At 44.1% G+C, this 26,746-nt stretch overlaps 1 protein-coding gene across 1 annotated transcript; it reads left to right on the top strand.

The window, feature by feature from the left end:
- On the top strand, positions 1,221–26,746 carry LOC102172393 (5-formyltetrahydrofolate cyclo-ligase). The gene is made up of 3 exons (XM_005695057.3): positions 1,221–1,460; positions 17,384–17,645; positions 25,729–26,746. Exons 1-3 carry the CDS (start codon positions 1,341–1,343, stop codon positions 25,950–25,952), a joined length of 606 nt encoding a protein of 201 aa, XP_005695114.3. The 5' UTR covers positions 1,221–1,340; the 3' UTR covers positions 25,953–26,746.

The following is a 26,746-nucleotide window of genomic DNA, read 5'->3' as shown; positions in this document are numbered from 1 at the left end:
CACTGGAAAAAACCCTGATGTTGGGAAAGATTGAAGACAAAAGGACAAGGGGGAGGCAGAAGATGAGACAGTTAGGAGCATCTCTGACTCAACGGACATGAGTTTGAGCAAAGTCTGGGAAAAAATGAAGGACAGGGAAGCCTGGTGTGCTGCAATCCATGGGGTCGCAGAATCAGATACGACTTAGCCACTGAGCACACTCAACAGAATCTGTTGAGTCAATGATGCCATCCAACTACCTCATCCTTCCAGCTTCAGGAAAAGAAGAAGAGGAAGGCACTGAAACAGTAGGGAAAGGAAGCAGGGCATAACCTTGAACAGAATGACACAGCTCAAGGACAAAACATAAACTGATTAGATTAGAACCAAATAGATCCAAGATGGCATATCTCAAGAGATCTTGAGCCTCAGTATAGGCTCATTACAACACATCAGAAAGTAGATAACACACCCACCAACATCAAGACAGTTCCAAGGCTGACCACAAAGGTCAAAAAGTGGGCAGTAGCCCACTTTCTGGAAATCCCCACCCCTTTACCACAATAGCTGGAATAGGCCTCCTACTCATTAGTCTTTCCCACCCCTATAAAAAGTGACAACCTGGTAACCCCTGAACCCTGAGGCTACTCTTGCTTTCTGAGCGGGCTCACACTCTGTGGACTGTCTTCAAATAAATCCACTTCTTACATTTCACTTCATCTCTCTCTTAATTCTTTCCACAATGAGACATCAAGAACCTGAACTTCTTTAAAACCAGAGGCTAGGTTTAAGATCTCAGTTAACAGATCATGGTTTCCGGTCCTGATCTGAGTTACACAGTTTCAGAGTTATTACAAACAAAAATGGTCATTTTCCCTTTAGCTAGTAGGACTGCCATGTCATGTGACTTTCTCAACTCTACCTGCCTCTGCTTCTTCAGGCCCCAGTACTTGCAGGGGCCATGGCACCCAGGGAATCGAGAGAGAGAGAGAGAGAGACAGAGAGAGAGAGAGAGAGAGAGAGAGAGAGAGTGTCTGTGTGTGTGTGTGTGTGTGTGTGTGTGTGTGTGTGTGTGTACAGGGGGGCCCTACAGTGCTCCTTTCAGCAGTACCCCAGGCCGAGAGGTCAGGCGTGCACACCTGTCACCGGTGCAGAACCAGCGAGCAGCAGGGAGGCCCTTGCCTTTCATCTGCTGGGGGTGGGGCGCGCATCGATCGCGAAGGCTGCAAGATGCCGGGTCGCAAGGGCGGGAGGCGTGGTGCGCCTGGGGCCGGAAGCGGAGGGGGTGGGGGCGCGCCAGGTCCCTCCCTTGGGCCCGCGGACCTCGCGGAGTGCGGACAGGGGCCGGATCGCACCAGGAGATGGCGGCAGCGGTGGCCGTGAGCAGCGCCAAGCGGAGCCTGCGGGCCGAGCTGAAGCAGCGTCTGAGGGCGCTGAGCGCTGAGGAGCGGCTGCGCCAGTCCCACCTCTTGGCCCAGAAGGTGAGAGACCACGACGACAGCCATCGCAGCGCCGGAGCTGCAGCCAAGCCACGCCAGACCTGCGGATCTGCGCAGGCGCGGCCCTCTGGGCGCGCGCACGTCCGCCCGCCGCGCGCACGTCCGCTGAGCGCGCTCATGCCTGGTCCCCGTGAGCGCGCGCAAGTCCCACGATGGTTGTGGGGTATTGTTGGGCACAGTGTGGAGGGAACTAGCTCTACGTGGAGTGTTATGGGCCTTGTGAGGGAGACGATGGAGGTGGGTGACAGGGTGCTGAGGCAAGAGCAGCGTGAGAACAGAAAGATCTGGAGGGCGGGACCACCTGGGTCCAAGTTACCTTCAGTTCAGTTCAGTTCAGTCGCTCAGTCGTGTCCGACTCTTTGCGACCCCATGAATTGCAGCATGCCAGGCCTCCCCATCCATCACCAACTCCCGGAGTTCACTCAAACTCATGTCCATCGAGTTGGTGATGCCATCCAGCCATCTCATTCTCTGTGGTCCCCTTATCCTCCTGCCCCCAATCCCTCCCAGCATCAGAGTCTTTTCCATTGAGTCAAATGTTCGCATGAGGTGGCCAAAGTATTGGAGTTTCAGCTTTAGCATCAGTCCTTCTGATAGGTAGGTAGAACAGGGAAAAGGAGTCCAAAATGGCGGTGCCTACAAGATAAGGAAGGGAAGAGCCCGTGAAAATGAAACAAAAGAAGGTCCCAGGACCAGAGTGAGGACCTCAGGTAAAACAACACTCCAGGCTGGCCCAATTTACATAGGACTGGCCCAGGGAGAGATAAACATAAATAGAGGAGCCAAAGCTAGCTTTCTCTCTCTCTCTCTCTCCCGCGCGCTGGGGCACTCTTCTCCTCGTGTCTTTAGATCGACGTGCCCTCACGCCTCAAAGATGGATTTTCCTGCTATCTTCTAAATAAAATAGAGCTGTAACATTGAGCTGTAACACTGACTTTTCTAAGAGCTGTAACGGTCCATTTGAGACTTGAGAGGTAAAACACTGTCTATCCAAGACCTGAGAGCTGTGACATGCTGAGGGGGCTTTAATGTCTGTCACTCCAAATCTTTGTTGTGACGAGACAAAGAATCGAGGCACATACACTCACGTGACACTTCCAAAGAACACCCAGGACTGATCTTTAGAATGGACTGATTGGATCTCCTTGCAGTCCAAGGGACTCTCAAGAGTCTTCTCTAACACCACAGTTCAAAACCATCAATTCTTCAGCGCTCAGCTTTCTTCACAGTCCAACTTTCACATCCATCCATGACCAATGGAAAAACCATGTCCTTGACTAGACGGACCTTTGTTGGTAATGTCTCTGCTTTTGAATTTGCTATTTAGGTTGGTCATAACTTTCCTTCCAAGGAGTAATCATCTTTTAATTTCATGGCTGATTCCACCATCTGCAGTGATTTTGGAGCCCCCCAAAATAAGTCTGACACTATTTCCACTGTTTCCCCATCTATTTGCCATGAAGTGATGGGACCAGATGCCATGATCTTAGTTTTCTGAATGTTAAGCTATAAGCCAACTTTTTCACTCTCCTCTTTCACTTTCATCAAGAGGCTTTTTAGTTCTTCACTTTCTGCCATAAGGGTGGTGTCATCTGCATATCTGAGGTTATTGATATTTCTCCCAGCAATCTTGATTCCAGCTTACGCACTCTTAAAGAATTACAGGGACTTCAGATAGTTCGGACTGCGGCCTCCCAAAGCAGGCCAAGGGTTTGATCTCTGGTCTTGGAGAACTAAGATCCCTCATGCTTCGTGATGTGGCCGGAAAAAAAAATTATGAAAAAGAGTCCATAGCAGTAAAATGACCAGAGAAAGATACGATTACTTCAGAGGAGCACCTGCAAAATAGGGTGCAGAGATGGTCAAGGATGGAAGCCCTTCGGAACCTGTGGAGGGCTGGGCCCTGTCTCTGTGGCCTCGGGCCTATCCTTGTGTCACGCAGTAGGTGAACGTTAAGTACATTTTTGAATTAATGACAGAAAGAACTGATTCTCATACTCAGCCTGCTCAAGAAGATAGGACGCAGGAGAGATGAGGGAACTGAGTCTGGTTTCCTGTCTCTTGGTTATGATGCCTCCAGTTTGTTACTTTCACAGATTAACTTGCTATGTATTAATACTTTGTTCATGTGATGATACCAGTTTCTCTTATCAGTAAAACAGGCGATAGATCCTGTCCCAGAGGCATGTGCCAAAGGTGTCTGTGAGACTGGTTTTTGTTGGACACCAGAGAGGGGAAAAATGAGTGTCCTATGAATAACTAAATATTAGTGATTCTGTGTCAAACTAGTGATCCGTCTTCCTCAACATCTGGATGTTATATTTGGATGTTATCAGGATGTTATATACCAATGTTATATTTGGAATTAACTTCTTTTCCTTGATGTGCCTTGAAATTAGATGTGCCATAAGAATTTCTTAATTACCCTTCACTAATATACCATCCATTAGTTTCTCAAAATTCCTGTGGGTTAAAACAGTAAAGCAAATACAAGCATTTCATTCCACTCTTTGTGTATATAGGTGTGCATGAGGTGGGGGAGTCTATGCAGATGATGTCAATGCAGATGTTGGTTTATTCAAACTCAGTATTTTTAGCGATTATGAGGAAGGCATTGGTTGCTTTAGTGAGTGTGGAGACGCATATCATCTTATCCTTACTCTAGGTGCTTAAAATTTAGCTAATTAATTCACATATACTGAACCCTGTCGGGGTCCAGCCCAGGTGGATCCAGGGAATTCGAAGCGGGGACGGCGTCGGCGTCTGAGGAATTAACTGCTTAATTAAAGATATGGAGGGAGATTAGAAAGAAATAGTGTAGTAGGAAAATAAGTGGAGAAAAGAGGCTGAATAACTTGGTTTATGCAGAAAACCAATAAAACTCCAAGACAAGGAGTTTGCACCACCTATGTAGGCCACCGGCTCCCGCTTGAATAGCGGAGGATGCCCCGCCTTGGGCTCCCTCTCACGTGGGTCTTAGAAACCAAGGCAAGTAAGTAGATATGGCGAGCCTCCACGCTCCAGATCGGAATTCAGCCAGAAAAGAAGAAAATGAGAAAAGACCACACAGGGGAAACCAGTCTTTCCAGGAACTGATCCGTTTCTTTATTTTTCAGGTCCACCTTTATACTTTTAGTTGTACACAGAGATAAATGTGTTCTCAGCAGATCTTTGTTCTTACAAGGGTCTTACATTTGTTTTACAAAATCTTCTGGTCTGGAGACCGATTAACATTTTATGGCCCCACCTTTCTTTCTATCGATAAAGGTTAATCGATCAGAAAACTTGTTTTCCCTTAAGATCTGTTTAGTCTTAAGATAGTGATAAAGTTACATTTTTACGTAGCAAGGACACAATGATTTATAACAAGGAAAGAGGAGTACAGTGATCTATAACAAAAGAGAAAATTCATTAACTCAAAAGTCTAGTATTGCTAACATCAAAACTACTATATTTCTTTTTCTACATTCCAATTATATTGATTAACATACTCCCAGGTGCCTAAGGATATGGAGGCCTGGCAGCAATCATTAACTCAGCAATGAAATCCTTGATTTTTTTCATGTTGATGAAACCAACATGATTTTTGTCTTTAGAAAAATGCTATGCTAACTAAGACTTTCAAAATACTCCAAACTCTCTGTGCTGTTTATGGTTGAGAGGTTGTAAACAATCATGTAGGTAGTAGCAAGAGTGTGGATAAGCCTGTCACACAAGCTAGCCTGCCAGCAGAGAGGTTTTTGGACTGAAACACCCTTGTCACACCCAGGAGATTTAATAACTGGAGTCCTAAGTTAACTCCTTTTCAGAGAGAGGTGGTGGAGAATAGCCCCCCATAATGTCAGAAGTGTAGGTGAAAGGCATAATGCAGCAAGGCAGGCAAACTCTGGTGTTTGGGGCAGATGCACGAGCAGATCCAGTGAGGCTCCCTTAAGGCCTGACTCGCCTTTGCCTGTCGGGCCCCTTAACCTCATGACCTTTGCCACAGGCGGGACTCCTCATGCTCCGGCAGAACCCTTTGTTGTTGTTTAGTTGCTAAGGCATGTCTGACTCGTGACCCCATGGACTGTAGCACGCCAGACTCCTCTGTCCATGGAATTTTTCCAGCAAGAATACTGGCGTGGGTTGCTGTTTCCTTCTCCCAGGGATCTCCCCGGACCAAGGACTGAACCCATGTCTCCTGCACTGAAGGAGCCATCAGGCTTTACCTCTGAGCCACCAGGGAAGCCCATATTGAACCCTATTGTGGCCCATACTTTGCCATGTACTTAGTTATAGGATGAAAAAGATAGGATTGTTGCTCTAAAGGAGCAGAGTCTGGAAGAAGAAACAGACATGTGAATAAAGAATTCCAGTGCTTTCAGATAATCTGGTAAACATCAATTGTAGAAATATAACTTAGGGGAGGGGGACTCAGAAGGCTTTCCTTCTGTAGGGAGATGTTTGAGATGTTTTTTGTAGTACAAGATGAATTTTGTCAGGTGAAGGGAACGTGGGATGGGTGAACATGTACAGGAATATTTTGGCAAGAGAAGGAAAGGCACAATTGAACATGGATTTTGGAGCTCTGCAGATCTGGATTTAATCTGGCTACACTGCATTTCAGCTGCCTAGGGCCTTGGACAAATCCCTTAATCATTCTGAGCCTCTGGTTCCTCATCTGTAAGAGGGATAATGCCATCCTTGCAAGACCTATGGTGAGGATTAAAGAAGTGGCTAAGGGATGTATTGATAAATCCTGAAGGAAGAGAATATTGGCAGCACTTTTGGAAAATAGGTTGGGGATGGAAGAATGAAGAAAAAATATATAGAGGGCAGTAGGGGGCTCTTGTGATAGTTTGGATGAGAGATAATAAAGCTATAAACAAGGGTGTGGATGGTGAAGCTGAGGGGAAAAAGGCAGGTGAATGGGAGACTATGCAGTGAGACCCACCAGGATTGGGCAATTAATTGGATGACATTAGAAAGTACTGGGAAAGAGGAGTCACTTATGATTTCAGAATTTAGAGCTGGAGGTAAATGTTTGTTTATTTATTTTTAAATACTTATTTGGCTGTGTTGGGTCTTAGTTGAGGTACATGGGCTTAGTTGCTCCCCAGCATGTGGGATCTTAGCTCCCAAACCAGGGATTGAACCTGCTTTCCCTGGATTGCAAGGTGGATTTTTAAATACTGGACCACCAGGGAAGTCCTGATAAAGGGTTTTTAACATTACTAGGTGCAAGGAATGTAGGTGTTGGAGTAGATTTTGGAGGGGCATGGGGAAAATAAAGATGAGTTCAATTTGGTTTCTTTGTCTTATGGTACATTAGAAACAAAACACTCCAGGTGGGAATAGGAGCCATATAGAGACAGGACCACTGGTATATATATATATAGATACAGAGACAATACACTGGACAGCTGAGCACTGGCATCTGAGGAGAGACCCACAGCTCTCAGTAATAAATATGCTTGAGCACATATACCCAGATGTACTCATGTAAGACATCTGCTTCATAACCAAAGATTTCATAACTCTTACTGTATATGATGAACTCTAATATTTTCTGTTTCATTTGCTGATTATAACTCACTGTTGTTTCATGACCAACCATGGATCAAGGCCCAAAATATCAACGTACTCGGACTAGAACAGTGATTTGCCATAATGTGTGTACAATACAATAAAAGTATTAAGTGATGTCTTTCTCCAGTAATTTTAAAGTAGGCATATTCTTGTTGACAGAGAAACTAAAAAAAAATAATTTAGGATTTTACCAGAAAATGACATATAGTAAAGAAATCAAACTTTGTGCTGTAATTTGACTCCTCAGCAAATAAGATGAGGAAATTAGTGCCCAGTACTTATTTTGTCTTATATCCTATGTGCCAATTTCTTTCTTTTTTAAAAAGTATTTATTTAGTTAACTGTGCTGGGACTGCTTCCCTGGTGGCTCAGATGGTAAAGAATCTGCCTGCAATGCGGGAGACCTGGGTTGGATCCCTGGGTTGGATCCCTGGGTTGGGAAGATCCCCTGGAGGAGGGCATGGCAACTCACTCCAATATTCTTTTCTGTTTGTTTGTTTGTTTTAATATAAATTTATTCATTTTAATTGGAGGCTAATTACTTTACAATATTGTATTGGTTTTGCCATACATCAACATGAATCCGCCACGGGTGTACATGTTCCCCAACCTGAACCCCCCTCCCACTTCCAATATTCTTGACTGGAGAATCCCCATGGACAGAGGAGCCTGGTAGGCTACAATCCATGGGGTCGCAAAGAGTCAGACACAAGTGAGTGACTAAGCACACAGGAGGGACTTAGTTACAGCAGGTGGGATCTAGTTCCCTGACCAGGGATGGAACCCAGGACATTGGGAACACAGAGTCTTAGCCACTGGACCAGCATGGAAGTCCCACTTCTGAATTGTTTTAATTTTGGTAATCTTAATTTTAATTTCCAAGTATTAAAAAAAATTATCTGCTTTCTTTCCAAAGCAGCTTTTTTTTGCCCTATAGATGCATCTATCTTCTTGAACTTGTCTGAGAAGACTAATTAGAATTTTTTTTAAAATATCCATGTTCTCTGAATTATAATTATGTTTCCTGCTGGATCACTCTCCTCACCTCCCCTTTAAAAAAATCCTTCTAGTTAGTGTTTGGCTTTCTAAAATGTTTGATGAACCTTTATTGTCTGTACATATTTATGAATGAAGGTGTGATCACTAAAGTGGGGATTTCCTTTGCTTTTAGTAGCCACTTTGGAATTCTGTGGTAAGAATGGACTCTTGTCTGACCTACATCCTTGTTCTCCCAGTGTTGTAATTTGTTGCTCTTATCTGTAAATATTGTCCTATCCAGGGCTTTTCTGGTGGCTCAGTGGTAAACCCACCTGACAATGCAGAAGATGCAGGTTCTATCCTTGGGTCAGAAAGATCCCCTGGAGAAGGAAATGGCAACCCACTCCAGTATTCTTACCTGGGAAATCCCATGAACAGAGGAGCCTGCTGGGTTACAGTCTATGGGGTTGTGAAAGAATCAGGCAGGACTGAGCACTTATGTGCGCGTGCGTGCGCACACGCACGCGCGCACACACACACACACACGGGTTACAGTTCTGTAGAACTCAAAGACATTGTTATGCATATTTCTTTGAGTAGGAACCAGGACCCTATCTCAAGGCTGTATCACCATTTGATTGTTTTTCCTGTTTCTGTAACCCCTCCCCTCCCTGATTAGCAATTGTTTGAATCCACCCTTTGGAACTCAGGGGAAGTCAAGGAGGCTGAATGAAGCCTATATCTTACAGATAAGAAACGGAGAACACACAACAGATCTGTACTCCAGAGCCCCACAGAGTCCTGCTCAGTTTGTATTTAGGGAACTGGGCAACTATGACTGTGACAACTTCCTGTCAAAATGCGGCATAGGACTGCCCCAGCTTGGAGAATAGACACTGAATTGGAAGTATTCCTGAGTTCCCAGTCCCAGATCTGACTCTTGGTCTGCCATTTTGTTGTAACAGACCCAATTAGAAGTAGCTGGAGGAGGGATAACTGGAATTTTAATAGACAAAATAAATGTCACTTCTTTTTAGAAGAATAGGCCTGAAACCCAGTCTGGACCTGGCACTTCGGAGAGACTTGTAGCCAGGTAGCCAGTTGCCCAGTTTTATAAAAAGTAAGGTAGAAAAAAATAAAAAATAAAAAGTAAGGTAGAAGTTCAGAGAAGGCAATGGCACCCTACTCCAGTACTCTTGCCTGGAAAATCCCATGGACGGAGGAGCCTGGTAGGCTGCAGTCCATGGGGTCGCTGAGTCAGACATGACTGAACGACTTCCCTTTCACTTTTCACTTTCATGCAATGGAAAAGGAAATGGCAACCCACTCCAATGTTCTTGCCTGGAGAATCCCAGGGACGGGGTCGCACAGAGTCAGACACGACTGACGCGACTTAGCAGCAGCAGCAGCGAGGTAGAAGTTACTAGCCTCCAGCAGACATTGTTTTGAGAATGGTGACATCCAAGCCTGACGTGACTCAAAAAACTCGTGTTTAGCAATACAAGGTCTAATCTGAAAGTACACCCATAGCATCACCTAGTTATTTCCCAGAATGTTTGAACCATAGCTACTCTATTTTGACTTTTAATTGTAAACTTTTTCTTAATAGCCAAAGCAGATTTCACCGTTAATGACGTCAGTGTTTTCCTATGTATGAGAAGATGCAAGAATTGGAACTCGTAAAATCTTTTCTGGAAAAGATCTAACTACCTGAAGGCCTGTTTCGCCAGTTTTTCCCAGAGCATGGAGTGCCTCATTCTTGATTTTCACCCTGAACTCCTTTCAGGGGAGTTGAAAGTCAGCAGTTGCAGTGGCCATGATTTAATCTTTGTAGATGTAGATGGCAAGTACCAGTTTTCAGTTGGCAGAGCCCCTTTTTGGTTATAAACTTGACCATGATTTTGAGGGAAGCATTTCATGACTATTTTATCCCATGGTGCTGAGAATGTCCATTTTCAGGTTTGGCAAAGATTTTGTTGACAGGCCACTCAATGTGCTGTTACTGGACTAGGCCATAAAATACTATCCAGAATTCTCTGGACCACCTGTCTTACTAGCCTCTTGGTCCAGGAAAACATTCCCTCTTGTTGCTTCTTCCCATATCTAGAGTTACACTGTTATCATCGATCTCATATGGAACTATATATTATTGTATCACAGGCCTCAGTCACGCATTTGGCAGTGTAAGAAACAGCAATTTTGTAAAACAGGTGAAATACAAATAACATAGCCAGCAGTATTAGTAAAGTCACAAGTAAGACTTAAGAGCTTCCATTAGATGTAGCTCAGTATATCACAGGTCATTGTACTTAGCCTACTCTGTACGAATCTTTATCTTCCAGGGAAATTATATATTGGCACTGTCTATAAGGCACATAGCCCAGTTTTCTGGTGTTACTAGACTGATCATCTTTAGTATGATTTAATTGTTTCCAGCATAGAGGAGCCTTTAAACCTAAATTACCATAGTCTGGTGTTACCTATATAAATCCATCCTATAATTGTGGGAGATGTTTTTTCCTCCTTTGCTGAAACTTTGCTTGTTGATCTGTTTGAGCTTGAATAATAGAAGAAAACTCAAATTTATGGTCAGAGTCAGAGCAGGCATTATTAATTGGCCTGGTGAGGGGATCCCATCTAGTAATATCACAGTGATCTGAATATGACTATATATATATATATTTTTTAAAGTAAATTTTCTCAGGGCCAACCAGTTAGAGTCTTATAGTAGAGAAATTCAACAAGGTAACTCAGAACTAGACACAGGTAATTGGCCACAAACCCAACAATTGGATTGATTTCTAAAACTAGCATCGGATCAGGTCTATGATAGAAGAGCATTTGATTTGTATGCAAATGTCTAAGAAGTCAAGAAAACATTATAAATGATCATACAAATCAGGTCCAGCATCTTGGACAAGCTATCTACCTCTGATGTCGTCATCTTCTCATCCTGGTGTAGTGTAGTTTCTCCTCTGTTTGAGCATCATTTTAAGGAGAGATCAAGTCAGCTGCCTTCTCTATAGACCAATCCAGTGTAGTGGCCTTTGGAAGTGGGAATTAATCTGAAAGTTAATTTCTCTTCAGTTTCATGCATGAGCTAGTTAAGAGTACCTGATAAAAAAAGTCCTTTCATCCAGGTTGGAGATAGGCCCTAAAATTATGTCTTTTTCCAGTACTGGTTGTAGGTCATGAGGCATCTGATCTTCATCCAAAGATAGATTACTGAGATAAGCTTCAGAAACAAACTTAGGGTGTCCTTTAAGAATTCAATTAAATTTTACATTAATATCACATAACAGCAAAAAACTATCCAAGAAATGTGTCTTAGTAGATGCAGACCTCCATTAACAAACTGGGATTTAACATTTATTGAAAAGTCCTTTTTTTCCCCCTAAAATTACCCTCATTTTTTATAAAATATAACCAAATTAAGGCTAGTTTGTTTGCAAAATAGGTCTGTTCTTACTAATTTTGGTCTGATGATTTATATAACCATAATTGATCACAGACTTTTTATTTTGCTGAAACATTTATAGAGTCTCAGACTGAATTTTTAAAATAAAACAGGGCTGGGAAACTTTCACCAAAGGCTTATCACAGATTTTGCCTAACAAATCTAGGTGAATTTTTCCCCTTTTAAGGTCTCAAAAATTCCTTGAGATTTTTGTACCTGTTAGTGAGATAACCTTCCTAACTCATTTGATAAACTTACTGGAAACCCTAAGAGTTTCCAATTTCTGGAGGAGTCAGATAGAGAGAAAATATAATTGTTTTGTTTGTAACATATAATTTTACCAAAGTATTGTCATAATTAGTTTGAGAGAAATGTTTTCCCTATTCCCAGAAAACATAAGAAGATTCAAACCCGTAATTTTTTAGATAGAGACCATAAAAGTTATAAGCATATTTGCTGGTTCATTCAGACCTTCTGCTAACTTTTGTGTAGTTACCAGGTTTTCCATTAGAATACCAGGATATATCAGAATGTTAAGAACTCCATATAATTTCTAGGATATCTGTATTAGTAATTTTACCATACATTATAACATGAGTGGATTTATTACTCATTTGATAATCTTTTCCATGTAATTTAACCAACCAAATAAATACAGTTTAATATCTCTCCTTGGGATATTTCAGGGGCCCTCTGAAGCACCCCAAAGTTAGCTAGAGGTCAAAAGAACTTCAAAAGAATTCGATTTAGGAAGTTTTATCAAAAAGATCAATTAAAAGTGTTTAGAACATTTGGTCAGATTTAGTCAATGTTGGTGGGTGTATCATTTAGCTTGTTGATATGTCAAAATAGGGGTAAATAGCAAGGCTCAAGGTCTAGTGAAAGTCAGCTCCGCCATCTTGGACCTAGTTGACTGTAACCAGTTTTTTGATGGCTGTGTCATTTCTAACAAAATCCATTTATCTAACTAATTGTTATCCAATTTTAGAAAATCCTGATCATGCATAACCCTTTTTAGTATTTTTTATACCTTTTTTTTTTTTTTTTTTTTTTACTGAAAACATATTTCCTGCTTCCCTTTAGCAAACAAGAACTAACTTTTATATTAGCATTGTATAGATTGGTGAGCATAAATACCAGTGATAATTTCTAAAACCCTTGCTTTCTTAGAACATTTTAGGATGGCAACAAACATTATTCATTTATAGTCCCAAATCTCTTTAGTTTTCTTTAAAGGAAATTAGTGTTTAGTAGTAAATGTTTCAAAACCTTATTTTATTTGGAAATGACCTAACTATTCAATAGACTTCCAACACTTAGCACACTTGGCACAACCCTTAGAAATTTAAGTTACGCCAATCTGGAGCAACTATTTTAGACAGATATTTCTAAAGAATAATTATTCTTAAGAGTTTATATAAAAGCTCATATCTCATTAACATTTTTTTAGAAGTTTCTTCACTTGAGGTAATTTCCTTGTTGATAAACTTGTAACAGATATGATAATACTAATTTATATTAAACCCAGGTACAATGAAAATATTCTACTTAATGTTAATTACTCTAAGACATGTTTATATTAGATAGGTCAACAAACAAACATTAATATCAGGTATTTAATACTGAATATTTCCCAGTTCACATGAACTTGGAATTTATTGTTTAATTTAGAATTATTTGATTTGTAAGCACTTACTTTTCTTTAAGCCAATTAAATAGAGCTCATTTACAAATTAACCTCGAAAATATTATCCAGAGACAAAGACATACCAAGACATATTTAGACAGACACAACACAAGATCTAGCTTCATTTTCTTAGTTTAGTCATGAATTCGATATTACAATATAAAATTTACTAGTTTATTAAAAAAACAGTTGAAATAAATAAAAATTGTAAAGTCTTTTTTCCCCTTTTCCCCTCAGTCTCAGGAGTTGAAGATGGTCTAGATAAGTGTTCCTGAGAGCCCTGGTCTCAAGGCACAGGGAAAGAAAATCAAGTTCTAACAAAATGGCGGCAGGTCTAAACCAAATGGTGGCCAGACAAAGCAAAATGGCCATCAAAAATCACAACACAGAACACAGAGTTAAAACACACACAGATAAACCTGGCAGTCCTCGTCAGACACTCCCTTAAATACAAGAATACAGTCTCTCAGAAAACCTCCTATAGAGACACAGAACTTCAGATCCAAGTACTAACAGAGTAAAGAAAATATCTCGGGTCTTCAAAGATTTCAAAGGGAGGAAAGGAAGCCAGGTTGAAAGAAGAGGGAGGAGGTGGGAGGGGGGAGGCAAAAGGGGTGGCCTTACAGACGTCTCCTGCCACCTGCAGATACCCAGGCCTTATGGGACTTTACCCTGGGCCTCCAGAGAAGGGAGGATGGGAACTCGGCCCTACCAGAAATCAGACCAGACCAGAACCAGAATTCGAGTTCTCTGCCAAGAGGAGGTGATCAGTCTCCAATCCTCAGTTCAAGCTGAGGCCCTTCGACCAGATTCCTGCATCCAGGACCGGGGGACTAGAAAAACAGGGAAGGATAGGAAGGGTTAAGGAGAGGAAAGAGAGAGGGAAGGGGAGAGAGGTCAATAAAGTCTCTTTTTCCTTAACGGTCGGGGCACTCTGGCCAGTTGTCCACGTCAGGAAGAGACCAGGGACAAAAGGGTCCCAGTTGTGGCCGCTGGGTCTGGTCCATGGGCAGGCAAGCTGGCCCCTGAGTACCCCGAGTGGTCAGGATGTCAGTCTCAGTGAAGAAGAATCCCCACCAGAGTCGCCGTTTGTTGCAGCAAAGGGGACCCCTACTGCTGCTGCTGCTAAGTCGCTTCAGTCGTGTCCGACTCTGTGCGACCCCATAGACGGCAGCCCACCAGGCTCCCCCGTCCCTGGGATTCTCCAGGCAAGAACACTGGAGTGGGTTGCCATTTCCTTCTCCAATGCATGAAAGTGAAAAGTGAAAGGGAAGTCGCTTAGTCGTGTCCAACTCTTAGCGACCCCATGGACTGCAGCCCACCAGGCTCCTCCATCCATGGGATTTTCCCAGCTAGAGTACTGGAGTAGGGTGCCATTGCCTCCTCCGAAGGGGACCCCTACCAGGGCCCAAAAGCGGGCTCTTGTCTAACACTCGGAAATGAATTGTCTGAGGAGACACATGTGCTGACAAAGCAAGATTTTTTTTTTTTTTAAGATTTAAAATGTTTTATTTATTTTTTTTTTTAAATTTTAAAATCTTTAATTCTTACATGCGTTCCCAAACATGAACCCCCTCCCACCTCCCTCCCCATAACATCTCTCTGGGTCATCCCCATGCACCAGCTCCAAGCGCAAGATGTTTTATTGGGAAAGGGCACCCGGGTGGAGAGCAGAGGGTAAGGGAACCCAGGAGAACAGCTTTGCCACGTGGCTCGCAGTCTTGGGTTTTACGGTGATGGGATTAATTTCTGGGTGGTCTTTGGCCAATCATTCTAATTCAGAGTCTTTCCTGGTGGCGCACGCGTCTCTCAGCCAAGATGGATGCTAGCGAGAGGGATTCTGGGAATTGGACAGATAAGCTGTGTCTCCTTTAGACCTTTCCCGAACTCTTCCGGTTGGTGGTGGCTTATTAGTTCCATATTCCATATCAGGATCTCCTGTCATAAAACAACTCATGCAAATGGTTACTATGGTGCCTGGCCAGGGTGGGCGGTTTCAATCAGTGTGCTTCCCCTAACAGTCTCACAGTGAATTTTAACTAATGTTTGTTACTGCTTGTTCAGGTTTTGATTTTCTATGTTCTGCTTTAAAGAGCCCAAGATAGACACTTAACTTTCCCAGAAAGTACTTGGGTGCCAAAAGCCTCAGGTCTGCCCAGTGTCCAGGTCTTACAGTTCCACTTGCTTTGCCCACTTCGGGCCTGATAATAGCTTTGTAACTGCTCAGAAAGATGGAGTTAGCTTCCTTCCTTGGCACTGGGTTGGTGTGCTTTTGTCTACTTAACTCTGTGTCCCTTTTTATTAGGAATAACTGGGTATTCTGTGCCTGTGTCTTTCTGGCACTCATATTTATAAGCCACCTTTGCAGTCACTTTTCCTTCTTAGCTCGGAGAACAGGGAAGAACAGAAAAGGAAGAAAAAGGGAGCTGAGGGCTAACTTCAGAGACTAGGGATGTTCTGGGATTATTAACATTTCTATAGTGAGCAAAGCTCAGCCCATTGCTTCTGCTTCTTGTTAAACTGAGTGTAAAAGAATGCTTTCACCCAGGTCCTCCTTCTTATTAACACAACATGGCACTCATTTTAGAGGGCCTCTGCTTCTCCAGGATCCCCCACCTTCCATTTTTGTGAACACTTTTATTTTTTATATTATTAAAAAAAAATTATTTTTGGTGCACCTACTAACCCTAAATATTCATTGGAAGGAATAATGCCCAAGCTGATGCTCCAATACTTTGGTCACCTGATGTGAAGAGCCGACCCACTGGAAAAGACCCTGATGCTGGGAAATATTGAGGACAGGAGGAGAAGGGGGACAGCAGAGGATGAGATGGTTGGATGGCATCACTAACTCAGTGGACCTAAGTTTGATCAAACTCTGGGAGATGATGAAGGACAGGGAAGCCTCGTGTGCTGCAGTCCATGGGGTTGCAAAGAGTTGGATACGACTGAGCGACTGAACAGCAACAACTGTGGCATGTGGGATCTTAGTTGCCTGACCAGGGATCAACCCTTGCCCCCTGTGGTGGAAGTCTTAACCACTGGACCATCATAGAAGTCCTTGTCTTTGTTAACATTTTAACATTCATTTGAATAGAAGAGCTTTAGCAATTGGGAAGGGGGTGGGTAGTGCCAACAAAATTGTATAGTATGTCATCTACCCCGGGGAGTTTATAGACTGGCTAGGATGCTATGTTTAGGCACAGAAAACAATGAATAATTGACTTATGATAGCACATAGCTGTTAGGTTATATAGTGACTCACATAGTAAGGGTTCCGCAGAAGTCAGGAAAAGTTAGGACTTGAATTGGGCTTAAGTGGTGGAATTTGAGAGGAGAGAAGCCTGAGAGGCTAGGGAGTAAAGAAACTTGTGCTGGTTGGGAGTTTGAGGGTGGCTTCCCTGGTGGTCCATTGCCTAAGACTATGTGCTTCCAATGCAGGGGGCTGGGTTCCATCCCTGGTCAGGGAAATAGATCCCACATGCTACAACTAAATATCCCACATGTTGCAACTAAGATCTGGTACAGTCAAATAAATAAATATTAAAACAATGACAACAACAGCCACAGAGGAAAAGAAAACAAGCTTGTGAGAGCCAAGGTTCAGAGTTAAAGCAGAGACTCTCGGGAAAGACACACAAGTCTGCTAGAATGGGCACTACCCATTCTACCCACTGGCACTACCCACCTCCCTCCCAGTGGTGGGGGTCAAGTTTGGAATTTTCCATATTTTTAGACAGCAGTGTCCCACCGTGACCTTTTAATGAAATTTTGCATCTGCTAGAGTAGGAAAAGATCTGGGAAGATTGAAGGCAAAAGGAGAATGGACCAGCAGAGAATGAGATGGTCATATAGCATCACCAACTCAGCTGACATGAATCTGAGCAAACTCTGGGAGATAGTGGAGGGCAGGGGAGTCTGGCGTGCAGCAGTTCATGGGGTCCCAAAGAGTCAGACACGACTTAGAGACTGAACAATAACAACAACAAAGAGTAGATGTGCCAGAGAGGTGTTACGGGATCAGAGAAGTAAGCGTTGGGTCCAGAAGTAAAAGTCAGGCTTCGGGATGCAATATTATTTGCCATATTGTATCACCCCACTGTTTGTGTGTTTGTTTTTGGTTAAAAAGTCTGGAGAAGGCTGAGAGAAAAGGGAGGAAGTGTTAAAACTGTTAAGGGGAGCCACTTGTTTTAAAAAGTATCATTTCTTGCTTAGGTGTTTACCCATAGTGAATATCAAAAGTCCAAAAGAGTGTCCATCTTTCTGAGCATGCCAGATGAAATTGAGACAGAGGAGATCATCAAGGACATTTTCCGACAAGGCAAAACCTGCTTTATCCCGCGGTACCAGCTGCAGAGCAGTCACATGGATATGGTGAAGTTAGCATCGCCAGAGGAAATCGCTTCACTGCCCAGAACTTCCTGGAACATTCAGCAGCCCGGTGAGGATGAGGTTCTGGAGGAGGCCTTGTCAACAGGTGAGCATTACAGTATTAGAACTGCCATGTTAGGATGCTGTCCTGCTGCATAGGCTTGTTAGACCTCTGATCCGCTTGTCGTGGTTGAGTCGGGAGGGTCACTTTTTCTACAGGGATGAATTTCACTTAAATTCCAAGTATTCTACAGGGATGTATTTCACTTAAGTTCCAAGCCACCCACCTAACCTGACTTACGGTGAGATGCCCTCTGTAAGCTGTGACATGTCAACTGTAATAGTAAAGTATCAAGGTATTGTTCGGGGCTTCCCTGGTAGCTCAGTTGGCAAAGAATCCATCTACAGTGCAAGGAGACCTGGGTTCGCTCCCTGGGTCAGGAAGATCCCCTGGGAAAAGAAATGGCAACCTACTCCACCTTTCTTGCCTGGAGAGTCCCATAGACAGAGGAGCCTGGTGGACTGCAGTCCATGGGGTCACAAAGAGTCAGACACGACTGAGTGACTAAGCAGGACGAAGGTATTGTTCCTTTCCACAGACTCTTGCCCTGAACTTCTGGGTTGGATAATACATCTTTCCTAAATAATACTCTGTTTCCCAGGACTTCCTGGAGGTCCAGTGTTTAAGAACCCGCCTTCCAATGCAGGGGATGCGGGTTCAATCACTGGTTGGGAAACAGATCCCACATGGCTTAGGGCAACTAAACCCTCCGGTTGTAGGAAGAACCCTTGTGTTGCAGCAAAGACCCAGCGCAGCCAAATTAAAAAAAAAAAAAAAAAACCCTGCATTTTCCATGGTTTCAGTTGCAGTCTGTCTGGTAATGAGTGAGTGAGTGAAGTCGTTCAGTTGTGTCTGACTCTTTGAGACCCCATGGACTGCAGGCTCCTCCGTCCATGGGATTTTCCAGGCAAGAATACTAGAGTGGGTTGCCATTTCCTTCTTCAGGAGATCTTCCCAACCCAGGGATTGAACCCAGGTCTCCCACATTGTAGGCAGATGTTTTACCATCTGAGCCACCAGGGAAGTCTGGTAATGAGTACATTACGATTAATGCAATAAGCATTTGTGTCTCCAGCACAGACTTGTCAGCTACTAGGGCGTCCCAGGGTCATATCACATACAACATGTTCCAAAGTGAATCGTGCTCCCTCATGCCTCCTGTCTTGTGTTTCTCTTAGTGTTTAGTACCATCATGCACCCACTTGACCGTGTCAGAAGTCTCAAGATCACCCTTGACTCTTCTCTTTCTCGCATGTTCCATGTGTGGCCCATTGCCAACTCCTGGTGATTTTTCTTGTTGTTCAGTCACTAAGTTGTCTCTAACTCTTTGTGACCCCATGGACTGCAGCCCGACATTCTTCTCTGTTCATGAGATTTCCCAGGCAAGAATACTGGAGTGGGTTTCCATTTCCTTTTCCTGGGGATCTTCCTGATCCAGGGATTGAACCCAGGTCTCCTGCATTGGCAGATAGGTTCTTTACTACTGTGCCACCAGGGAAACCCCTGAGGATTAATACTTATTCAATCTGTCCACTTCTCTCTTATCCCACTGCAGTCCAAACCACCATACCCCCTTGTCTGGGGTATTATAATAGCCTCCCAACTCTTCTTCTTCTCCACGCCTTGTATTCTGTCCTCCCTCTCAGTCATATTATTTATATAGTCATTGCAACAAGATTTCTGAAATGCAAAGTTAACTTCTTCTCTCCCCAGTTTAAAGTCTTTCAGTGACTTTCTGCTGCCCTTACTTTGAAGTAAACATTCCTTAACAAGGTTCTTCCTGGACTTCCCTGAAGGTCCAGTGGTTTAGAGGCCACCTTCCAGTGTAAGGGGTGCAGGTTAGATCCCTGGTGAGGGAACTAAGGCCCCACATGCTGCAAGGTGTGACCAAAAAATTAAAAATGAAACAAAAAATCCAAGACTCTTCCTGATTGAGCCTTGCTATTCTTTCCTTTTGTACATCTTTCTACTCCCTTACTTTATCGTCTGAATTCCAGCCACTCTAAATCTCTTTCAGTTTCCCAACCCTATTTTTAAAAAATTTGAAATATAGTTACTTTACAGTATTGTGTTAGTTTTAGGTGTGTAGCAAAGTGATTCAGTCATACATATGTTCAGTTCAGTTTGGTTCAGTTCAGTTTAGTCGCTCAGTCGTATCCGACTCTTTGCGACCCCATGAATCACAGCACGCCAAGCCTCCCTGTCCATCACCAACTCCTGGAGTTCACTCAGACTCCCATTCATTGAGTCAGTGATGCCATCCAGCCATCTCATCCTCTGTCGTCCCCTTCTCCTCCTGCCCCCAATCACTCCCAACGTCAAAGTCTTTTTCCAATGAGTCAACTCTTTGCATGAGGTGGCCAAAGTACTGGAGTTTCAGCTTTAGCATCATTCCTTCCAAAGAAATCCCAGGGTTGATCTCCTTCAGAATGGACTGGTTGGATCTCCTTGCAGTCCAAGGGACTCTCAAGAGTCTTCTCCAACACCACAGTTCAAAAGCATCAATTCTTCGGCGCTCAGTCTTCTTCACAGTCCAATTCTCACATCCATACATGACTACTGGAAAAACCATAGTCTTGACTAGACTAGTCGGCAAAGTAATGTCTCTGCTTTTGAATATGCTATCTAGGTTGATCATAACTTTTCTTCCAAGGAGTAAGCATTTTTTAATTTTATGGCTGCAGTCACCATCTGCAGTGATTTTGGAGCCCCCCCCCAAATAAAGTCTGACACTGTTTCCACTGTTTCCCCATCTATTTCCCATGAAGTGATGGGACCGGATGCCATGATTTGAGTTTTCTGAATGTTGAGCTTTAAGCCAACTTTTTCACTCTCTTTTACTTTCATCAAGAGGCTCTTTAGTTCCTTTTCACTTTGTGCCATAAGGGTGATGTCATCTGCATATCTGAGGTTACTGATACTTCTCCCAGCAATCTTAATTCCAGCTTGTGTTTCTTCCAGTCCAGCATTTCTCATGATGTACTCTGCGTATAAGTTAAATAAGCAGGGTGACAATATACAGCCTTGGCGTACTCCTTTTCCTATTTGGAACCAGTCTGTTGTTCCATGTCCAGTTCTAACTTGCTTCCTGACCTACATACAGATTTCTCAAGAGGCAGATCAGGTGGTCTGGTATGCCCATCTCTTTCAGAATTTTCCACAGTTTATTGTGATCCACACAGTCAAAGGCTTTGGCATAGTCAAGAAAGCAGAAATAGATGTTTTTCTGGAACTCTCTTGCTTTTTCCATGATCCAGCGGATGTTGGCAATTTGATCTCTGGTTCCTCTGCTTTTTCTAAAACCAGCTTGAACATCAGCAATTTCACGGTTCATGTATTCCTGAACATCAGGAAGTTCACGGTTCATGTATTCCTGAACATCAGGAAGTTCCCGGTTCAAATTCCTTGGAGAATTTTGAGCATTACTTTACTAGCGTGCGAGATGAGTGCAATTGTGCAGTAGTTTGAACATTCTTTGGCATTGCCTTTCTTTGGGACTGGAATGAAAACTGACCTTTTCCAGTCCTGTGGCCGCTGCTGAGTTTTCCAAATTTGCTGGCATATTGAGTGCAGCACTTTCACAGCATCATCTTTCAGGATTTAAAATAGCTCCACTGGAATTCCATCACCTCCTCTAGCTTTCTTTGTAGTATAATATTTGATATTATATCCATCCATGATGGGCTTTGCTGGTGGCTCAGTAAAGAATCTGCTTGCAATGCAGGAGCCACAGGAGACATGGATTGGATCCCTGGGTTGGTCAAGAATATCCTTTGGAGGAGGAAATGACAACCCACTGCAGTATTCTTGCCTGGAGAATGCCATGGACAGAGGAGCCTGGCAGGCTACCGTCCATGGAGCCACAAAAGAGTTGAACATGAGCGACTGAGCGACCAGACAACAACAATAGCATATCTTGCACCCTGCACCCTCCTCTTAGGTGCTTGCTCTTGTTCTCTGTCCATTAGACTGAGGTCACCTGTGCCTTTCAGCAGCAGGAGCAGTGTATGCTGTGGAATCCACCTGGACTGCAAGCCCTCAGCTTCATTTCTTGTGAGCTGAATGCCTTGAAGGAGCAGTTAGACCTCTCTGAGCACTGTGTTTATGTTTCTTTCTTCAGGGGATGGTAGTAATACTTGCCCTCCTGCCTCACCAGGTAGATGAACTGATCAGCTTATGTGATTCATCCTTCTGTCCCTGGGGTATAGATTGGTGCCTGCCACATTGTAGATACTTCACAAATGTTAGCTTCTGTGCTTCTTTTCCTCTTCTAGAAGCTGGACTTTGGATAAGAGTCAGATGTTGCATAGGATGATCTGAACAGGTAGCTACTTGAGTATAGTCAGGAAACTTAGATAAATATGATCAAGGGATGTCTTATTTTATCTTTCACTCTCATTCTTCCCTTCATAGTAAATAGAACGGAGATCAGCGTCTTTCCGGGGAACCACAAAAACTGTTCCCAGAGGTAGGGGAAAGGATTCCACCTGCTTAGTGGACCACGGGCACCTCGCAGTGTAGGATACGAGCTGGTCACACCAGACTGCGTGGGCAGGGATGGATGGATGGACATTTCACTGAGGTTCGTGAGGACTGTTAGAATTAGACAAATTGATGAAAAGATTAGACATATGCACCCTGCTATATTTAAAATGGATAACCAACAAGGATCTACTGTACAGCACAGGCAACTCTGCTGAATGTTATGTGGCAGCCTGGATGGGATGGGAGTTTGGGGGAGAATGGATACATGTATATGTATGGCTGAGTCCCTTCTCTGTTCACCTGAAACTATCACAACATTGTTAATTGACTATACCCCAAAACAAAATAAAAAGTAAAAAAAAAAAAGATTATTTACAGACATGGAAAATAGCATCCCAAGAGCAAAAGCAGGAAATCGTGGGGCAGGTGTGTTGGACAAGGAATCTATCCATTTATCTAGGATCGCCCAAGTGTAATGGGCGATGCTATGGGTGAGGTGATTGGGGTGAGAGTATCGTGGCTGTGCACCCAGTTAAGGATGTGGATGTTACCTTTAGGAGATTGTTACTGACGGGGAGTTTTGGGGCATGGGGAGTCATGGTGAAGGATGGATTGGGAGCAGCAGGGCCTGGAGGTGGGATGACAGTTGGAATTCCAGGAGAAATGCCATCTTCAAAAAGCTGAGCTGAGGTTTCTGGCAGTATGCAGAGCTGGCATGGAGAAGTTTATCATGTTCCTGCAGAGGACTTTGTGGGAGATGTGGCCAGGACACTGAACTTAGCAAGAAGAGCAAGGAGAAAGAGAGAGAAGGTTGTGCATAGGATATGTTGAAAGGAGTATTAGAAAGCTCCATTTAACTGCCGGACTCTCACACTTACTGTTTTCAGCTTTCTCTTTAGTATTAAAGGGAGTCCTCTGGCCAAGCTGATTATATTGTCCTGCAAAACCCAGGAGGGACAGTCTGAATTCAGAGCATCCTAAGAGGTGTCTGTGCCCCAACTGCCGCCTCCTTGGCCAGAGGTAAAAAGGATGTTTTGTGAAGGTTAACTGAATCCTCAGTGCCTAGTGTGTACTTTCAGTCTCAAGAATAAATCAAGGCCTTTAGAGAATCCTCTTTCCTCATTTTCTTTCAGGGCCTAGTTCCTGGGCTTTTATTTTTTTGCCAGGGGGCAGGGGGTGTCGATGAATTCTACAGCTCAGTGTCTGCCCCATTTCCCAAAGTTAACCTTAGCCTGCCAATTCCCTTGTTGCTGACTCTGACGATACTGTCCTGTCTGCACGTTACTGTCCTTTTTGCCAGCTACTGACATTGTTTCCACTTCCTTCTATGGGAAACTCTTTCCTTATGTTCTGTGATGTGGGTCTGCAAAGGAACGGAGGAAAAGATGTGTGCAGGTATGTTCTGGGTGTGATGACAGAGCTGAACTTTAAGCTCAGGAGGAAGACTTGGAAGGGGCGGAGTGTGAGCCAGAAGTCGCTGCGATTCCCAAGAGAGAGATGAGCAGAGCAGGGACAGGGAGGGAAGGTGACGATCAGTGGCCAGAGCCCTATAGCAAGTTGGGATTAGAGTAGATGAGCAGGTGTTGATGAGCAGGTCATCAAGAAGGTGACCTTCCAGATGACCTTCCCCAAGAAGGTCATGCCTGTCATTGGAGGTGTGCTCAGCCAGGTTTTGCAGGCAAGGGTTGACAGGTGTGCTGGGCGCCCAGGAGAAGCTGAGTTCATCTCGCAGTTCTGCAGGAAGTCAGAACAGCTGCTGATAGTGGGGGCCCAGCCTGGCTGGCAATCTGAACACCTCTTCCCTGAACAGCCCATTCCAAAGAATTCATGGCTCCCAGCCCTTGCTGGTACATCTTTGCCAGCAATGCTGCATGCGTGGTCAGTCCTTGCTAAGCTGGAGGTCACTTGGACCCCCCCAGGACAGCCCTCAGAAGGCTGAGGCTCAGTACAGGATGGCCACCTGGTAGATGATTGGGTTGGGTGTGTGCTGCTGCGTGCGAGCAGTGCTGGTGTGTCCAGCTCCCCGCCAGGGGCTGGAGGGTCACTCCCTGAACCTCACAGAGTCCACGGAGCTCCTCACGACCTTTGTGGCCTTCTGCATACCTCTAACTGTGGGCAGCTTTTTGTAACTTTGAAGACCCTGCCTTCCTCTCTGAGCCCTGTGTTGACAAGGCCGTGGCCAGTTCTGGTCCTTGTGTCCCTGGGAGAGTTCCAGCCAGAGGACCAACCATGGGACCCCATCTGGTACCTTCGGAATGTTCCTGAATAGGTCAAAGGTCGCACTCATGTGAATCCAGGAAAGCAGGACAATTTGGCCTAAAGGGTCAGCTTAGCCCTCCTAACAGCTCACCCTACTGCTACTAATCGACTTTGACAAGAGCTGTGTACTTCCTGACTTCCCTCTGACCCTCTCCAACTCTGCCAGTTGTCAGCGCCCTGGGACACTGACTCCCAAACTTGGCAGGAGTGTGTGTAGGGTCATCTGTATGCTTAGAGAAAGAAATTAAGAGAAAAAGGACTTAGGCCCTATCCCTGGAGATTCTGTTTATCTTCTTTAACATTTATTTTTATTTTATTTATTTGGTTGTACCAGGTCTTAGTTGTGGCACGTGGAATCTTTAGTTGAGCCATGTGAACTCTTAATTGTGGTTCGTAGGATCTAGTTCCCTGACCAGAGATAGAATCCAGGGCACCTGTATAGGGGTAGCAGCCTCTCAGCCACTGGATCACCAGGGAAGTCTTGAGATTCTCTTTAACTAGGTGTGGATAGGGCCTGGGATTCTGGCATTTTTGTACATGTGTACATGAAAAATGGAGAAGGGCATGGCAACCCACGCCAGTATTCTTGCCTGGAGAATCCCATGGACAGAGGAGCCTGGCAGGCTACAGTCCGTGAGGTCGCAGTCAGACATGACTGAAGCAACTTAGCATGCATACTTGAAAGAACTGCCAGAGGATGGATGATGGGCTTACTAGTTGCTGAGTAATTTTTATTTCTTTCTTTGTCTTTTTAGTTTTTTCAGATTTTCTACAGGGATCGTGTATTTCATTAAAAATCATAGGAAAAATAGACATCATTTATCAATCGTTATACACACCACCATGTGTAAAATAGAGAGCTAGTGGGAAGCTGCTGCATAGCACAGGGAGCTCAGCTCAGTGCTCTCTGATGACCTAGACGGCTGAGGGTGGCAGATCCATGTGGGAGCAGACATATGTTACTTTGCTGTACAGCAGAAACTAACACAACATTGTAAAGCAGCTGTGCTCCAAAAAAAAAAAAAGGGTGTCGTTGCAAAACAAAAACCAGATCGGGAAGTGATCGGTTTTTTCTTGCCCACATTGGACATTGTGCCATGGTAGGGCCCGAGGAGAAAGGTGGGTGGGTTGTCACTGACATCTTGCACCTCGATAATGAACTCTGATGGGGGCTCCAGGGGTCAGTTGGCAGTCTGATCCAGGGCTTGGATCCAGTAGCACGCCTCCCTCTCCTGGCCCAGGCTCTTGGTGACATGGATATTGCCTGTGGCCTCATCAATCACAAATACAGTAGCTGCCCCCTCTCCAGTCAGTGGGTACCTGGTGTGGCCCTAGTCCCGGTCCATATTAACCTTCCTTATAAATTTGCTCCTCTTTTCCACAGGGGGACTTGACCTAATCTTCGTGCCAGGTCTCGGGTTCGACAAACTGAGCAACCGTTTGGGACGGGGCAAGGGCTACTATGACACCTACCTGAAGCGCTGTCTGCAGTCCCAGGACGTGAAACCCTACACCCTGGCCTTGGCTTTCAAAGAGCAGATCTGCCTCCAGGTCCCGGTGGATGAGAACGATGTGAGGGTAGACGAAGTGCTTTACGAAGACTCCTGAGCACCTTTGGCTCTGACGACCGCAGCTGAATAATCAAGGTTTTGTGCCAGAAAAAAGTCGAATATGTGTATTTTCTCTTTGTCAGAAATTAGTGGAAATTGCACACTAATGTGAATATGGGCTATATTGTTTTCAATGTAAGATACACCTAACATGAAACCAGTTTTTAAAATCAATAGCCGTGTGTATAATAGGACATTGATTAAAACGGAGACTATCACCATGTGATTTTAAATTAACTTTCTGGCCTTAATGTCCCAGGTTGGTCTCTCTGCTTTGTGGTGGTGGTGGTTTAGTTGCTCAGTGGAGCCTGACTCTTGGTGACCCCATGGACTATAGCCTTCCAGGCTGCCCTGTCTATGGGATTCTCCAGGCAAGAATACTGGGGTGGATTGCCATTACCTCCTCTCGACCCAGGGATTGAACCCAGGTCTCTCACGTTGCAGGCAGATTTTTTTACCATTTGAGCCATTAGGGAATCCCTGGTTCTGCTTTGAAGTGTAAGTTGAACATTCATGAGGCGCTGTGCTCTAACTCAGAGTGTGAGGGGAAAGGAAACTTATGGGGAATGGACACTGTCATGAAGTCCTGTCAGGGGTCTGAGTCAGTCTGGCAGGCACACAGAGACCCAGCAATTACTAAATGATTTGGAGTTTGCTTTGCATTCAAAGTTCCCCAAGAATATTCTCCACTTTTATCATGGCTTCACTTACTCAACCGGAAATTATGTCTGACGCTTTCTAACATTTGATGGACAACAGACTAAAACCTTTTATGATTTAAATATTTAAATC

The sequence above is a fragment of the Capra hircus genome, chromosome 21 (genome assembly GCF_001704415.2).
Source record: "Capra hircus breed San Clemente chromosome 21, ASM170441v1, whole genome shotgun sequence".
Taxonomy (NCBI): domain Eukaryota; kingdom Metazoa; phylum Chordata; class Mammalia; order Artiodactyla; family Bovidae; genus Capra; species Capra hircus.
Note: the sequence above shows the minus strand (reverse complement) of the source record. Positions and strands in the feature narration are given on the sequence as shown.

Excerpts from the sequence above, each read along its gene's own strand:
- LOC102172393 (XM_005695057.3), top strand. The coding sequence starts at position 1,341 with ATGGCGGCAGCGGTGGCCGTGAGCAGCGCCAAGCGGAGCCTGCGGGCC. Across the intron at positions 1,461-17,383 it reads CCCACCTCTTGGCCCAGAAG|GTGTTTACCCATAGTGAATA; the intron begins GTGAGAGACCAC and ends TTTCTTGCTTAG. Across the intron at positions 17,646-25,728 it reads GGAGGAGGCCTTGTCAACAG|GGGGACTTGACCTAATCTTC; the intron begins GTGAGCATTACA and ends TCTTTTCCACAG.